A 16,757-nucleotide genomic window follows, 5' to 3' on the forward strand; every position below is an offset into this window, starting at 1 on the left:
GAGGGAAGGAAGGGGTACGACAAGGAGGAGAATGTGATGGACATGAAGCTAGCAATCACTTGCTTAAGCTAAAGGCTAGGCACTCCACCCTAGTGAGGTTTTACAAATTAACAATCTCACTTGAAATGCCTTTCTAGTCCTTATTTCATTTCTTTGTTTGTTTTGTTTTGCTGTTTGTTTGTTTTGAGACAGGTTTTCTCTGTAGCTGTGGTGCCTGTCCTGGAACTAGCTCTTGTAGACCAGAACTCACAGAGATCTGACTGCCTCTGCCTCCCAAATGCTGGGATTAAAGGTGTGTGCCACCACCACCGGGCATCATTTTTTATGCATTTGAGCTATTCTCTTTATGTGAAGTGACTTCTTTTTCAAAGTTCTTGTCCATCTGAAGATTTATGACCTGCCCTTAAGACAAATGTTGTGTGGGATGTATCTCAGGGTAAGAGTGCTTGCTGGCATACAAAAGGCCCTAAGGTGTGAGTCCCAGCACTGAGAAGAAACGTCAAATGCCAATTCCTCTGTGATGCCATCTCCAAACTTTCTTTGGAGAAGTTTTGTTTATTTTCCAATGATTGTATCATACTTGGCACAGGCATGCTGGTGATGTCTTTGACTCTCTCTGTCTCTTTCCCTACCTCTGTCTCTAACCTCCCCTTTCGCTTATAAATCTATATGTTCTTCTGCTCCGTATAGTCTTTAAGGCAGACCATTGTCCCCTCCTGGATTCTTCAGAAGAGCTCAGTGTTGGGCCCTTTCCTGAATCTGCGTTGAGTAGAAGTCCAGGTGATTTCCACCCATGCTAGACTTGAGAACAGTGTTCCCCAAGCGCACTCCACTGAGTGGGAGCGCAGGTCTCTAGTCTAAGACAGAAGACAGCAAATTCCTTTATGCCCATTGAATCTAACTTTTAAGATGAAAAGGCTAGGGATGTGCTCAGTAGAAATGCGAGGCCAGCCTGGGCTACTTCTGAGAACAAAGGCATTGCCAGGAAGGAGAACACGCTAGGGTTGTTGTTTGGTATGGTACCATGGTTCATGCGTGTTAGATGAGGACTCGACAGCTACCTTACTGGTGCTGAATTTCATTTTTCTAGTAACCAGTTTCTATCGTCTTCTATAAGTTTGGTCCCCAATGGGTTGGAATTTTAAGAAGGCAAACCCAGGCCTCTTCCCCATAGATAGAGAGGTACTGCTTAGATATCATTTTCTCTGTCCCTCCAGCATTCAAACGGAGATGCCTGCAACAGATGCTCAACAAACAGTTGGCAGCCTTGTAATGAAATATAACATTTCTTTGACCTATATTTCAATATTTGACAGCGAAGTGTTCCTCATCAGCTCCTGGTTTGAGAGATAAGAACAATCCCGTCTATACGGCCCCAGCAGTGGCCAGCTCTGCCAGGCACCCAGGAAGAGCCTGGAAGAAGCAGCTCTTCAAGCTGACTGGCGGTAGCCTGGGTATGAAGGGGTGGCGGCGGCAAGCACCTCGGTACACACTGTCGAGGGGAGGGCGGGGACAATAAGATGGAAAACGGGGAAGAACAGAAAAGTGTCTTTGAAAATGAAATTTAGAGCCAGGTGGTGGTGGCGCATGCCTTTAATCCCAGCACTCGGGAGGCAGAAGCAGGTGGATCTCTTTGAGTTCGAGACCAGCCTGGTCTACAAGAGCTAGTTCCAGGACAGGCTCCAAAACCACAGAGAAACCCTGTCTCGAAAAAAAAAAAAAGAAAGAAAGAAAGAAAGAAAGAAAATGAAATTTAACCATTTGTGGTGGTGCACACCGGTAGGATTTGCTGAAGGAGGCAGAAGCAGGAGGATCACGAGTTTGAGGCCAGCCTGGTCTACACATTTTTTAAAAAAAATGAAATTTAGCATTCCAGCAACTGAGGTGAAGTGATCCACGGAAGAACCCTGAGCTTCCAGTCCTCATGTTTTTCTGAGGGGGAAACAATACCCAGTTTGTGTATTCCCTGGAGTGGGGGTGAAATTGCTTTGGAAAACGGTTCTCCTAAATGCTGGGTTTGACGTACTTAGCACACAACTGGATTTCCTGGACCAGAGAACAGAAAGCAACAACTTTCTTGTTCTTTTCTTTTTTCATGCCTTCCCCTTGTGAAGCCAGAATGTGAAAGAGCACTTACCTCTGAGAGTCCAAATGCAGTATGCTTATGGGGGATGTCTCTTGAGTTAAATTTCTGATTATTGGCAGAATGATTCTGAAAAATGAAAAATATATAATATTTCTGTATATACACATATATGTATATTCTGTGTATACAGATGTATGTATATATTACTCTGTGTGTGTTGTGTGTGTGCATGCATACACATTGGGTTGCCTATTTCAACTGCTAGGGTTTTTTTTTTTTTGTTTTGAGGGGATTGGTTTTTTTTTTTTTTTTTTTTTGGCTTTTTTGGCTTTTTTGATACAGGGTCTCACTATGTAGCTCTGGTTGTCCTGGAACTTACTATGTAGACCAGGCTGGCCTCAAACTCACAGAGGCCCACCTGCCTCTGCCTCCCGAGTGCTGGGGTTAAAGGTGTGTGTCACTATGTCCCGCTCCAGTTTGACTGTTTTTGACCTGCAAGAGTATTTAGGTGTAAGAAAAATGGGAAAGGTTTAGATTTCTAAAGCAACTGCTCAGATAGGATTTTTTTTGTTTGTTTGTTTGTGAACTAGTCCAGATCCTCTTTCTGGGCCTGCTGATGGCTACCGTCTACTCCGCCAGGGACTCCAGTCAGTTCCTCCTCCATCAGGCTATCTCGAAGAGGTTTTCCCACCGCTTCTCCGAAATCAAACTTCTGAAGGATTTCTACCCCTGGGCCAACCACACCCTCCTTCCCAACCTGTATGGGGATTACAGCGGTAAGGACCGTGGGCAGCTGGGAGGTGCAATTAGCTCTCCTGAAACCCCTACTATAACCCATGGAAAACCAGAGAAAGATCAGCTGGCTTCTCGGTGTGGCCGCACCTCTGTGGACACTGCAAAGTCCCTGGACTCCACCCGAGAAGCTTCAGTTAATGACTCATGGTGACTGGTGGCATCCTCTTCCGACCTCGGGCACCAAACCTGCATGTAGTGCACACACGTGCATACAGGCAGCACACTCAAACTTATTAAGTCTAAAATAAGTATTTCCAACCAGATGTATTGGTTCGTGATGTCTAAAATCCTGGTAGTTGGGAAGTAGAGGCCAGCCTGGGCTACATAGTGAGGCTATCTCAAAACAAAAGAAAAGAAACAAGGGCTTGGGATGTAGAGTAGTGGTCAATCACCAGCACTGAAAAACAAATGTTTCCAGATTGTTTTTATTGTGTCAATAACTAATCCTATTAGCAAAGCACCAGAGCTGCTCACATCATCCCCGCACAGTGGAAGCATTTCCAACGTGCACAAGGGGCCCTGGAGCAGCAGCAGGCTTTGCCGCCTTCACTCAGAAGAATCATCAGTTAGAGCTAAACCAGGGCGCTGGGTCCCACCTTCATAAAGGCAGCCCTTTCTCCATCCTTCATCTTCTCTGTATCTTTAAATCATAAAGCTGTGATCCCCCTGCTCAAAATCTCCCAACAAGGACATTCAGAATAAAGTGTCGAATCCCCGCAGAGTTGTCAGGACCTGCTCCATCCAGCCCTAGCTACATGAAGAGTCACCTCATCTCTCCTCCTCTCACTGATGCTCCTGTCACTCTCACTAAATACATCAGTCATGCCATCACCACCTTGAGAACTTGCTGCTCCCCTGCTGGAATCTACATGGTGCTTGGGACTCTATCAGGGTCTCTCCCGCGCCACTCCACCAGAGACTCTTCTCCCTGTCAGCCTAGCAGCAATGCCGCTCCTCACAAAACATGGCCTCCTCACACCTGAACACCCTGTGTTACCTGCCCTTCTTGTCCCTCACCTGTGAGCTCTCAGAGGGTGCAGATGCCCTTAGAACAGGGCTTGGTTCATGTCAGCACAGAAAGTGTGCTCTTGAGGAAGGAATGGAGGTCGATTTTTCCATCTTTTGTTAGGTTTAGCTTCGGTGTTGCTGTTTAAAGAAGGTGTTTTATTTCTGCACCTATTGTAAGTGGTATGGCGAGATGAATACTATTGTTTGGTGCCGAGTAGCTCCAATAAATTATCATTTTTAAGTTAATAGATTTCCCGTTGATCCTCTTAATTTATCTAGATAATGTATATCATTCAGAAATAGTTACACAGTTTCATTTATTATATATTTTTCTTTTTGTCTGACTGCATTAGCTCATGTCCCTAAGTGTTTTCAAAATTGCCAAGGAAGTGTGTATGGGTTATCTCATTCAGTTAGCAGCAAGGCAGCTTTTTAATTGATCATTTTACTTTCTCACTAGGATTTATTACTGATGGGAATTCCTTTCTTCTGGGCAATGTTCTGCTTCGCCAGATTCGCATTCCTAATAGCACACTCTTCCCAGTATCTCTCCACGAACCAGAGAACTCACAGCCCCAGCATCAGGAGGACAGAGAGAACTATGGGGTCGACTGGGCCCCCCCTGATACAAACATCACAGAAACTGACAGTATTTGGCATTATCAGAATCAGGAGCTACTGGGAGGCTATCCTATCCAGGGAGAGTTTGCCACTTACTCGGGAGGAGGATACGTTGTGAAGCTTGGGAGAAACGCCAGTGCCGCAGCCAGGTGAGTCTGTGCCCTACCTGAACAAGAGGCCCATCTCAGGACAGCTGGGCATCTGGGCCCAGCTGAGACATTCCAACAGCCATTGTAAGGCTTCTGTACTGTCTCCGGTACATACATGCGCACACTTCTATTTTACACTTCTAAGAAAATATACCATGTATTTATTATTATTATTATTATTTTGTGTGTGTTGGTATTTTGTTTGCATGTATGTCTGTTCATCAAATGTGTGCAGTGCCCTCAGAGGCTAGAAGAGTGCATCGGATGCCCCAAGACTGGAGTTACAGATTGTTGTAAGCTGCCATGTGGCTGCTAGGAATTGACCCTGGGTCCTCCGGAAGAGCAGCTTGTGCTCTTAACCACCCCAGCCCCTGGAACTAAAGCTTTAAATTTAAAAATTTCCTGGTCCACTTCGAGTTACAAATATGTTTTGGCAATTTGGAAAGAAAAAAAAGAAAAGACCATTTTGAATCTGAAAAGAGATTTTCGTTTCAATTCTAGGGGTAGCTGAACTCAGGTGGTTCTATCTTAGCCACACTGTAGTCTTCAGATATCAATGGGAACATTACCATTTGTGAACCATGATGTGAAACATCATCCCACAGTTCCAACGCCCGAACTAAACTGCCAAGGATTTGCAGAGTGATTTGATCCAGGAATCCTGAGAGTCTTTGCCATTGTGAATGAAAAAGTCTAAATTAAAATAATTGTTTTCTGGGGGGGCTGGAGAGATGGCTCAGAGATTAAGAGCATTGCCTGCTCTTCCAAAGGTCCTGAGTTCAATTCCCAGCAACCACAAGGTGGCTCACAACCATCTCTTTTGGCCTGCAGGCATACACACAGACAGAATATTGTATACATAATATATAAATAAATATTAAAAAATAATAATTGTTTTCTGACCAGGCAAGATGGCTCAGCAGGTAAAGATGCTTGCCACTAAGCCTGATGACCTGAGACAAAACCCATGTGACAGGAGAGAATTTCTGACCTCCATAGGATCACCATGATACACACACCCCAAGAAATGTAACAAAATTTTTAAATAAAACTTGCTTCAAAGCGATAGCAGCAAGGAACTGCTCTAAGACAATGTCAATCAAGTAATGGTGTTTATACCTCCATGGTTCTTTCACCTCTTGGTACTGGATAGGTGTTGGTATGGAGTATTTAAAGTTTCAAATAGTAGTTGACGGAGTTTATGTAATTAATCCTGCCTTACAGATCAAACGCCAGACAGGGTCGCCCGAGTCTCTAACCTTGGTGTGTACACACCTGTGAACATCTTGTGTCTTAGTGTACCATCATGTCACTACCGCGAGAATTTCGGTGTTACAGGTCATGAGGTCTTTTGTAGGAGCACTAGGTCAAGGAAAGTGGCTTCTCGTGTGGTCTGTAACAGCGCCAGGGTACTGTCCTCCATTTCAACACCGGGTGGAGAAAGTAGCTGCCTCTGTTTCCCTGTGTGTCCAGAGTTCTGCGGCACCTGGAACAGAGGCGATGGCTGGATCATGGCACCAAAGTCCTCTTCGTGGAGCTTACAGTCTTCAATGCTAACGTGAACCTGCTGTGTGCGGTGACCCTCATTTTGGAATCCAACAGTGTGGGTATGGGGCCTCCTCTCCTTGTTCTGCAAGCTGGCCATCTCAGGACCAGGCCTCCTTTACTGATCATTTACCATTCTTTCAAGTGAATTTAATTAGAATGATTACTCAGAAATATGATTTTTTTAAAAGGCAAATAGTTCAACTAACAGCCTGTCTATATCCTACTCCCCAGAGGCTATTTTTAGTTTTAACTGGTATTCAACTTTCAATTTTTTATTCTTTTATTTGATTTTTTTGAGACAGGCTGTCTCTATATTGCCCTAACTCTTCTAGAACTTTCTATGTAGACAAGACTGGCCTCAAACTCAGAGAGAGCTGTCTGCCTCTGCCTCCCAAGTGCTGGGATTAAAAGTATGGATCACCATGCTGGGCTTTCCAATTTTTTAAAATGATGTGTATTCATGGATTTTTAGTTTTGTTCCTTTTTCTATGGAGAGGATTTAACTTTTAAGCTCCTATACATCCCTAACATGAGCACACCTTTCCTCTCCCATCACTTTCTTTCCTGTCTTCAATTTTGAGCTTCTGCCACTGTCACGGTGGCATCTCACAGATGGCTACACACTAACTGGTACCTCCCTTTACAGGCCGTCTGCCTCGCCCCATCTCCCTTCCTCCTGTCTTCTCTGCCCTAGAATTGACTGACAGGTGGTCTGCCATTAACCACTGTGTATTGTTTCTAACAGGGAACTTTTCCCTCCCAGCCCAGCGGAACAAGCAGCTTCTCACCCTTCCCTCTGACTCAGTAATTTTCCACCTTCCTAACGCTGTAACCCTTGGGTTAATGCATAACTATTCATAACCATAATTTCGCCACTGCCAATAAATCATAATGTAGTGAGAACCACTGTTCAAAATGAACCTGAAGGCTTCCTGGGGTTCTTTAAAAGGTTTTGTTTAGCCGCCAAAGAAATGGGGCGGGGCAGTGGAGCTTCAATCTTGAGACTTAGCTGCACAAAGTAAGAAAATTTTGTTCCTAAATGTACTTTCTGCTTACCAGGGGTACATGGCAGTTCCAGTGTTCCGGGGCTGGTGCACAGAATTATGGGAGTTTATAAAACCATAAATCTTCACATTCTCACTGTCCTTTTTGACTGCATCTGAAACCTTGCAGCCCCTCCGCATAGAAGCGTCTCCACATTCAGGACATGTGGTTGCTTTCCGTTCTCATGCCTGCAGCCACTCTGAGTTGAAAAGAGGAACGCCTGTTGTTAATGGCCTGTCCTGTTAGCCGAGACCAACCATATGTATTCTTTCTCTCTCCCAACTTCAGTGAAACTGGCGCTTCTCCAGTAGCTTGCCCATGGTTCATATAAAGTTCTGGGCAGTTCTGCAGGAAAGACTAAGTGGGGCGTGGAGACTGGAGTGATTGAACCCAGCAGCAGGTGGAGCTGTGCCGCTCTGTGCCAAGGAGAAAAGCTTAGACTCTTGACCCCAGCTGTTCTTCTTACCAGGGACTTTCTTCACCTCTCTACGCCTCGACAGTCTGACTTCCCTCCAGTCATCCGAGAGGAGTTTTGCTTGGATTATCTCACAAGTCAGCTACTACCTGCTTGTCTGTTACTACACCTTCATACAGGTGAGCCTATGTCAGACAGTCGCCAGGCGAACCCTCTCTGGCGGGATCCACATCACGTGGTGCTACATTACAGTGGTTGTCTCAGTCCTTCCTCAGGGCCTGGTTTCAGAGGTTAACAGATTTCCACCAAGTAGAATAGCTCATTCAATTATGTTCAAAGTATGTGTCAATTTTTTTAATATTTTATTTATTTATTTATTTATTTATTTATTATGTATACAGTGTTCTGTCTGTGTGTATGCCTGCAGGCCAGAAGAGGGCACCAGACCCCATTACAGATGGTTGTGAGCCACCATGTGGTTGCTGGGAATTGAACTCAGGACCTTTGGAAGAGCAGGCAATGCTCTTAACCACTGAGCCATCTCTCCAGCCCCAGAATGTGTCAATTTTTATATGTAGTTTTTTATCAAAAATATTTATTTTGTGTATATTTTGCCTGCATGTATCTATGTATGTGTGTATGTATGTGCACCACATGCCCATGGAATTCAGGTGTTGGCTCCCCTGGAACTGAAGTTACAAATGGTTGCCAACTACAATATGAGTATAGGGAATTGAACTCAGGTCCTCTACAAGAACAACCAGTGCTCTAAACCACTGAGCCATCTCTCCAGGCCCTAGAGGGCCTGTTTCTTAACCTTTATATAAAGTAATGTTAAGAAAATATGCTGGGCAAAAAGAACTAAATAAGGAATTATTGTAAATAGTATTTTATTGTCAGGCTTAATAGATGGGATCTTTAAAGCTTGTAAATTAGCTAGGTACACACAATTGTCTTATCATCTCCAAGAATGATTATGTCTGATAAAAGCTTCATTAGCAACCACTTTTCCTGTTATCAGTATCTGAGTGACTGCAGAGCTGTCCCACATCCAGAGCCCATGTGCTTTGCCTACCGAAGTCCCGCTGGCCAGACTACTTTCTTAGGGACAGTCCTGGCTAATCGTCCAGACAACGGTAGTGACTCTGCTGTGTTACTTAGGGCTGTCGGCTGAAACGGCAGAGGTGGAAGTTCCTCACTAGGAAAAGAAACCTTCTGGACACGAGTATAATCCTCATTAGCTTCAGCATTTTGGGGCTCAACATCCAGAGCCTTTCTCTCCTTCATAAAAACATGCTGCAATATCGCCGTGACCGGGACAGGTAAGGGACCTGAGGCACATGGGCATGGCACCCCATGCTAAGGCTTCCTTCTCTTCCACTTCCCCACCGGATCTGCTGTATTTGGATAACAAAAGTTAAACTAGAACTTGGACTTGTGCTCACAGCAGAAAAAAACACTAGCCGGGCAGTGGTGGCGCACGCCTTTAATCCCAGCGCTCAAGAGGTAGAGGCAGGTGGATCTCTGGGTTCGAGGCCAGCCTGGTCCACAAGAGCCAGTTCCAGGACAGGCTCCAAAGCTACAGAGAAACCCTGTCTCGAAAAAAAAAAAAAAGATATTTGCCATTTGCACTAGTCCTGCCGAGAGGCTCTGTGGCACTCAGGTGTCTAGAAGATAATGCACTTAAGTTTCAGAGCAAGGGCTTGGAACTGGGGTTTCTTTGTATGCATAAAGCCCGATGAAATAAATACCACCCTTAAAAAAGGATACAAACCCAGAGCAAGACACAGCTTCCCAACAAGAAGTGGCTATTTTCAGGCATTTTCCCCTATTACCCTTATCAGGCTTTTTGAGCACTTTTAGATCAAGTATTTCCACAGCTAAGGGCCTGAGACCTAAAACCTTTCCGAAGCACTGTCCCAAGCAACAGTGTTGAACTGTCCACACTGGGATAATGGGTCTGTGTAGCCTAAAGGGTTGTGCCAGCTGAGCTCTAGGCTGCTGTGTGGCACTGCCTAGGCCAGAGGTTCTCAATCTTCCTAATGCTGTGACCCTTTAGTACAGTTCCTCATGCTGTGGTGACCCCCCCAGCCATAACGTCATTTTCGTCACTACTTCCTAACTGTAGTTTTGCTGTTTTGAATCGTACTGTAAATATTTTGGAGATAGAGAGGTTTGCCAAAGGGGTCATGACCCACAGGTTAAGAACCACTGGCTGAGACCTTAGGCAACGAAATATGTGGTTGCCAGCTTGCTTATAGCTACAGGAGTCTCTCCAAGTAAACTGGTTGCTGTGGCATAAGATTCTGTACTTTACACAACAGAACTGAACTGGGGGGCAAATCTCTCACCCCTTCTTACTCAGGACAGGACAGCTCACCAGTGTCTTTCTACTGTCAGAGAACACAGGACTGGCAGAAACAGACCAGGATGACGGCACATCTCCTTAGGCTAACTCTCCTTTTGAGGTTCAGCGCTGACAAATGTGGAGGCTGGGAAGAAATCAGCTAGGAGCTGCCTTGGAAGGCTTTTCGGGATAGCTCCCAGCCAAGGGGCCATGCTGGAAAGCAGTTCGCTGCACTGGGTGTCTGACCTAGCAGAAGGAACTCAGCCGCGAACCTTCTGCAGAGGAAGCCCCGGTGGAGGCGGCTCCTGCCTCGGGCTGAGTCGGCTTCCCATGGTTACAGGTTCATCAGTTTCTACGAGGCACTGAAAGTGAACTCAGCTGTCACTCACCTCATGGGCTTCCTGGTTCTGTTGGCAACTGTGCAGCTGTGGGACATACTGCGACACAATGCCCAGTTCCAGCTCATCAGCAAGACGCTGAACAAGGCCTGGGATGAGGTGGTTGGCTTTATACTGCTCATCGTGACCCTGCTGAGCAGCTATGCCATGACTGTAAGCCCCAAAGCCCAGCATCTTCCCCAAGTGCAGAGTCCTGTCTGTGCCCTCAGAAAACATCACTGTACATAAAACCATCAGGTTAGCAGTGGGTTTTTAGAGAAAAGGTCAGATGGGAAAGCTGGATTTAGTCATATTCCATATTTAATGTCTTTTTTTTTAAAGAATTTTTTTGGCTAGGCGGTTGGGGGGCACACCTTTAATCCCAGAACTTGGGAGGCAATGGCAGGTGGATCCTTGCAAGTGTGAGGTCAGCCTGGTCTATAAAGCAAGTTCCAAGTTCCAGAACAGCCAGGACTACACAGAGAAACCCTGTCTCAGGGGGAAAAAGGAATTTTTAAAACATTTTTTAAGATTTATTTATTTCTATTTTATGTGCATTGGTGTTTTTGGTCTGCATGTATGTCTGTGTGAGGGTCTCAGATCCCCTGGAGATGGAGTTACAGATAGTTGTGAACTGCCATGTGGGTGCTGGAATTGAACCTGGGTCCATCTGGAAGAAAAGCCAGCGCTCTTAACCACTGAGCCATTGGCTCAGTATTAAAGACAGCCCCTGTATTTAATGTCTTAAACCCAGATGTTTGTGATGTCTCTAAGATACAAGCAAAGCAACATCAGCTGTAATATGAAGATCAGATAAATTTTGCAGTCACAGTGACTTGAATGGCCACGTGGAATTTCCATTGCTTCTGTTAGGCACCTCAGGGCAGAAATGCTATTACCACTGACTGGCCTTTCTCCTGTTCAGTTCAATCTGCTGTTTGGATGGAGCATCTCTGACTACCAGAGTTTCTTCAGCTCCACAGTGACTGTTGTTGGCCTCCTGATGGGAATTTCTAGCCACAAGGAGGTAAGATAAATGATAGACAGACAGACAGACAGATATAAAGTAGAAGCAGCCTCTTTTCCTTTCAGATTCATGTTTGGTTTAGCAGCTTTAACTAGTGGGATGGGATGGTCGCGAGTTAAGCAAGTTCTCACTGCACAGTCTAAGAAGAACCTACACCCTTTGCCCTTGTCTCAGAGGAATGCCTGTGCACGACACCGCAGTACTCACCAGCTGTTGCTTCCTACGCATTTGTGCCCCCCCCACCCTCTGCTTTCCCTGCACCCTCAATCCACTGCCAAGGACACCTGGCCAGAACAGCACAAACTGCTGATGCACTCAAAGGTCCTCTGAAAATGTGTGACAGAAGTAACCAAAGGTAGTGCCGGAAAAAACACATTAGATCTTTTTACAGTTAACACATGTTGTGGAGTATTATTTTAAGATGTGTTACATTCATGTACGCTGTGGAATATTTGTTCAATGAGGCAAAGATGTGTTGCATTCTTTTATGTTGCATTTGTTAAACTCTGTGAAGCTGTGTTACTTTGCCTGTCTAAAACACCTGATGGATCTAAAAAGAGCTGAACGGCCAATAGCAAGGCAGGAGAGAGATAGGTGGTGCTACCAGGCAGAGAGAATAAAATAGGAGATATCTTGAAAAAGAGAGCAAGGAACAAGGAAAGGAGGAGAGGAAGACACCAGGGGCTAGCCATCCAGTCAGCCATGGAGTAAGAAGGAAACAAAGACATATAGAATAAAGAAAGGTAAAAAGCCCAGAGGCAAAATATAAAAGAGAAATAGGATAATTTAAGAAGATAGGCTAGAAACAAGCCAAGCTAACACCAGGCATTCATAAATAAGTCTCGGTGTATTTATTTGGGAGCTGGGTGGCAGGCCCCCCAAAGAGTAAAAAAACCAACTACACATACATCTTGTTGAATTTACTCCTCCCTGGCCCACATAAATCCTTGTCTTCCTGTATTATATTGAGGACAAGGTCCTTCACAAAAAATTACATTTGAGTTAGGTACACTGGTTACATTAAAATAATTATTAAAAAGGCACACTGTACCATAAGTATAATTTCACACAGAATTAAATAAATGAGCAAAGTGAAGGGGAAACTTCAAATAGGCATCTTATGAGGATTTGGGTCCTAAAACTGAAGGGCTTATGTGACCAGGAAATTAGTGGAGCTAGTGACACTTGTACAATCAATCACTCTGATGGGCCCTTGTCTTAGCCAGGGTTTCTGTGGCTGTGTTCAAACACCTTGAACAAAAGCAACTTGGGAGGGAAGGATTTACTTGGCTTTTATACCCTCACAGTCCAGTGACGGAGGCCAAGACCTGAACTCAAGCCCTGCAGGAACCTGGAGGAAGGTGATACAGAGGCCATGGTTTTGCTTAGCCTTTCTTAAAGAACCCAGGGCCACCTGCCCAGAGTGGTACCACCCACAATGGGCTGGGCCATCCCTCATCAATCACTAATTAAAAAAACATCAATCTGACCAATGACTTTGGAATGAACCCTTGCAAGTAAAGATATATGGACAAAAGGATATACTGTGTGACTCACTGTCACACTACAGCTTCTACGTCAAGATGGGCAATGGCAAGGGCTGAGGACGGATGCGAAGGGATGGGGAGATGAATGGTTTGGAGACGCATGATGCGAAAGAATAACTAGAAATAAAGCTGAAAACGCTCTCTAGACTTCCCCACAGCCTAATCTATGAACACATTTTCCCCTCTCGGATGATTAGTGTTTTGTGGGTCAAGCTGACATAAAGCTAGCAAGCACACCAGTGATTCAAAGGTTACTGATTAGATAAGTTAAATCAACAGTTTTTTCCCAAGAAAAGATGCAACTGCTACTTGCTATACCCGTAATGGCTGTAGCTGCATTCACAATTCATTGGTTAACAGGCCTTAGTAGCAACAATCAATAGCCCAACAGCAAAGGGCGGGGGTGGGGTGGGCAACACCATTTGTTAAAAAGAACACCTTAAAATGGTAAGTATAAAGCTGGGTGGTGGCGGGGCACGCCTTTAATCCCAGCACTCAGGAGGCGGAGGCAGGAGGACCTCTGTGAGTTTGAGGCCAGCTTGGTCTATAAGAGCTAGTTCCAGGACACGCTCCAAAGCTACAGGGAAATCCTGTCTCACAAAAACAGGGGAAAAACAAACAAACAAACAAAAAAAAAACCAAAAAAACAAAAAACCAAATAAAATAAACTAATTATAGAAACCATCCTCGTAAGACCTAAATTTAGAGGTCTATGCAGAAAAGCAAAAGAGGACTTAACTATCAGCACTCACAATCTTCAAGGCCATGATGGGAGGAAGCATATTAAGTCAGTTTCCCTCCTCTTTCCAAGCCTTGCAAACCCTACCACAGCTACCTCAGCCAAAAGCCAGTTTCATCATCCCTTCCGGTATACACTTATTCTTCCCATATGCATGCTACCCCAAGCTTTTGTGTTCATAGACATATTTTTTCAGAATTGCCCAAAACATAGCTGGGATTTGAGTCATAATCCTATTATGTTTTTTCTTGTAAAAGCTGTGCAATCAAATTTTAACAACCTTATTCATGTTATTTTCCTTTGAATCTTTTTCTCCCCTAGTTTCTTCAGATTCAAATGTGTGCTCAGAAATTGTAAACTCCAAGAGGTCTTACTGTCTTTCCAGGTTATTGCTCTCTACCCGGTCCTCGGCTCCTTTCTGGTCCTCACTAGCATCATCTTGATGGGACTCGTCATCATTAATCTTTTTGTTTCTGCCATTCTCATTGTCTTTGGAAAAGAAAGGAAGGCCCTTGAGGTGAGTAACTGGCCCAGTATGAACAATTAACTGTCATGATTTCCTGTAACTGAAACTTTTAATGATGCTTTAAGACAGTGGGTCTCAACCTTCTTAACGCTGTGACCCTTTAATACAGTTCCTCATGTTGTGGCGACCTCCCCACCGTAAATTTATTTTCGTTGATACTTCATAACTGTAATCTTCTTACTGTTGTGAATCCTAATGTAAATCTGTTTCCCAATGATCTTAGGCAACCTCTCACAGGTTCGTTTGCTCCCAAAGGGGTTGCGACCCACAGGTTGAGAATCCCAACATTTGGAAGCAGAGATAGGAGTCAGAGTTCAAGGCCCCATGACATTACAAACTGGCAAAATGCACAGATCAGCACATTCCCTTTAGTGGTCTAAGTTACTTTCTGAGGAAAACAAATTGCCAAGACATAAACAGCTGGTCTTCAACCGTTCGTTAGACATTCCTAATATCTGGTGGTAACTCGTCACTATTTACTATATATTTAGGGGTGTTTGGAGTGGCATCTTTGGTAATTTAACCTACAATCGCAGGTCACTTACTTTTCCTTTTTTGTCTTCAAATACTCAGAAAGAAGCTACACTGACAGATATATTACTACAAAAGCTCTCAAGCTTGTTAGGAATCCGCCAGCAGCAGAATCCTTCATCTGAGAAGCATGCTGACAACACTGGGTATTGACATCCGTGTCTTAAGATGAACGATCTTAATCTCACTGTTGCTTAGGGTAGCTTACATTTTACTGCATTACTGATAATACTTTACATCTTATGACAGAAGTAACACTTTGTGTTAGTGAAGAATCCGAATCCCATTGTTTCCAAAATCTTGCTGAGGGACTTCAGCAGTGTAGTAAGGAGAAGGATATCCTAAGGACATAGCACAATCCAGCCATACTGCCAACCAACAGGTAACAGAATGCTCACCACTCATGCCAAGAGTGAGCACAACTGCAGTTTACCTAAAATAGAGCTCAAACCCAGGGATTGAAATAAACCCAACAGCCCCTGACACCTGTCCTAAGGGACAGGAAAGTGAAGGCTGGATCTGGCTTATATACCGATATGGATCACCTGGTAAAATAGTCTCCACTAAAATCCATTCATTTGACCAACACTAGAGAAAGCAGGACACGGGATCTTTATTAGCAGCTACTGAGACAAACCAATCAAAAACAGTGAAGTTGCTTGAAACAGGTACATACAGAAATATTATACACAAACAAAAATCTCAGCTTCCAGTCCTAAAGCTAACCTCCTGGGGAAGGTTGGCCTTGGCTAGGGGCAAAGAAGCACATAAGTTACCATAATAAAGAGTCGCATCTACCCAGGAAAGCAGTGAGCTACAGCAACATGGCACCAAAACTTAAGATATCAGCTTGAAAAGATGCCCTAATTGTAAGTATTCAAATGAAAACAGGTCTCCCCCTTTCCTGTAGGTTTCCAGAATTGAGCACTTCTATTAAGGCAACTGGAAGCCCACTCTAGGCTTGGATAGAGACCTATGCTTCCTTCCTAACATGCCATGGGGAAAAACAAATTTCCATAGTGCTGCTCGTTCCTAAAAGGGAAACACAGCACTCAAAGTAAAGCAAAAGGCCACAGAGGGCTCCCTGAGAATCCAGTAGAACTAAGAGAGAACTTTTCCAAACAAACTTTGCAACTGGATCCAGGTGAAACAGTGCCCTGCAGCAAGAAGTAGTGTATGTCAATGAGAGGGCCCCCGCCTCCAGGAACCGTGACAGTGGCTTCCAGAGCCATCTAACTCATTTGAAAAAACACACAGTGGCCTTGCTTCTCTCTACAATCACCCCCAAGCAGAGGATGCATTTACAAGCCAAGGCTGAGACACGTCATAGGATACTCTCTTCCATGGACCAGCACCTTTGGCACCTCTACCCACAGTACTTCCCTTCTCACTCCTTTGGGAATGGAATGGTCAGGAGAGAACCAAGGATCCATGTGACAGACAACAGGCAAACAGCCACCAGAAGCCAACTGCTCCAGCCAGAGTCTCTAGCTGTTAGTCTCTCAGTATCACTAGAGAATTGGAAAGCAACACAACTGGTAGAGCAGCAGAGAGCCCCAAGGAAGAACGCTCGGTGATGGTTAACAGATGAAACGGAATTTCATGGAGATTCATTGTTACAAGAAAGAACTGTTCAGTCTCAACTTCCAGAATCTGGATGTTGCCTGGCTTAAGAGACCTATGTTTTCTTTTTCAGTTCCTCAAATCTGCGGGAAAGATCATCAAAGTCTATGTCTTCTGATGCTGAGGTACTGGCTCCAGCAGATGCAGTTGGGAGTGTGTCCGGCACAGATGGCAACTCTGGCAGTACAAAGTTGTTGTAATTATCCATGGGTCTGGAAGGGGGCTTTGCAGGAGCTTCTGGCTTGGGTCCTAATTAAATCAGGGCAAAGAGTATAATGTTACAAATAGCAGAAAAATGACTCAGCCACCCTTTGACACAAACACCCAAACTCCATAATTCCTTTTGGCAGAGGACAAAAAAGATCAAACTGCCG

At 44.5% G+C, this 16,757-nt stretch overlaps 1 protein-coding gene across 1 annotated transcript in view; it reads left to right on the forward strand.

Annotated features, from left to right (window-relative positions):
* Positions 1 to 16,630, forward strand: part of Pkd1l3 (polycystin 1 like 3, transient receptor potential channel interacting) — a 54,634-nt gene extending 38,004 nt beyond the window's left edge. Inside the window, exons 22-32 of the mRNA XM_041650528.1 lie at positions 1,317 to 1,454; positions 2,677 to 2,862; positions 4,350 to 4,659; positions 6,133 to 6,266; positions 7,721 to 7,845; positions 8,828 to 8,988; positions 10,354 to 10,564; positions 11,316 to 11,417; positions 14,089 to 14,220; positions 14,803 to 14,906; positions 16,457 to 16,630. Of these exons, the coding sequence (XP_041506462.1) occupies positions 1,317 to 1,454; positions 2,677 to 2,862; positions 4,350 to 4,659; positions 6,133 to 6,266; positions 7,721 to 7,845; positions 8,828 to 8,988; positions 10,354 to 10,564; positions 11,316 to 11,417; positions 14,089 to 14,220; positions 14,803 to 14,906; positions 16,457 to 16,583 (1,730 nt within the window). The 3' untranslated portion in view covers positions 16,584 to 16,630. The remainder of the gene's footprint in view (positions 1 to 1,316; positions 1,455 to 2,676; positions 2,863 to 4,349; positions 4,660 to 6,132; positions 6,267 to 7,720; positions 7,846 to 8,827; positions 8,989 to 10,353; positions 10,565 to 11,315; positions 11,418 to 14,088; positions 14,221 to 14,802; positions 14,907 to 16,456) is intronic.
* The last annotated feature ends 127 nt before the right edge of the window (positions 16,631 to 16,757 follow it).

Source organism: Microtus oregoni, unplaced genomic scaffold (assembly GCF_018167655.1).
Source record: "Microtus oregoni isolate MIOR12 unplaced genomic scaffold, Mior012 000004F_ref0000308, whole genome shotgun sequence".
Classification (NCBI taxonomy): Eukaryota; Metazoa; Chordata; class Mammalia; order Rodentia; family Cricetidae; genus Microtus; species Microtus oregoni.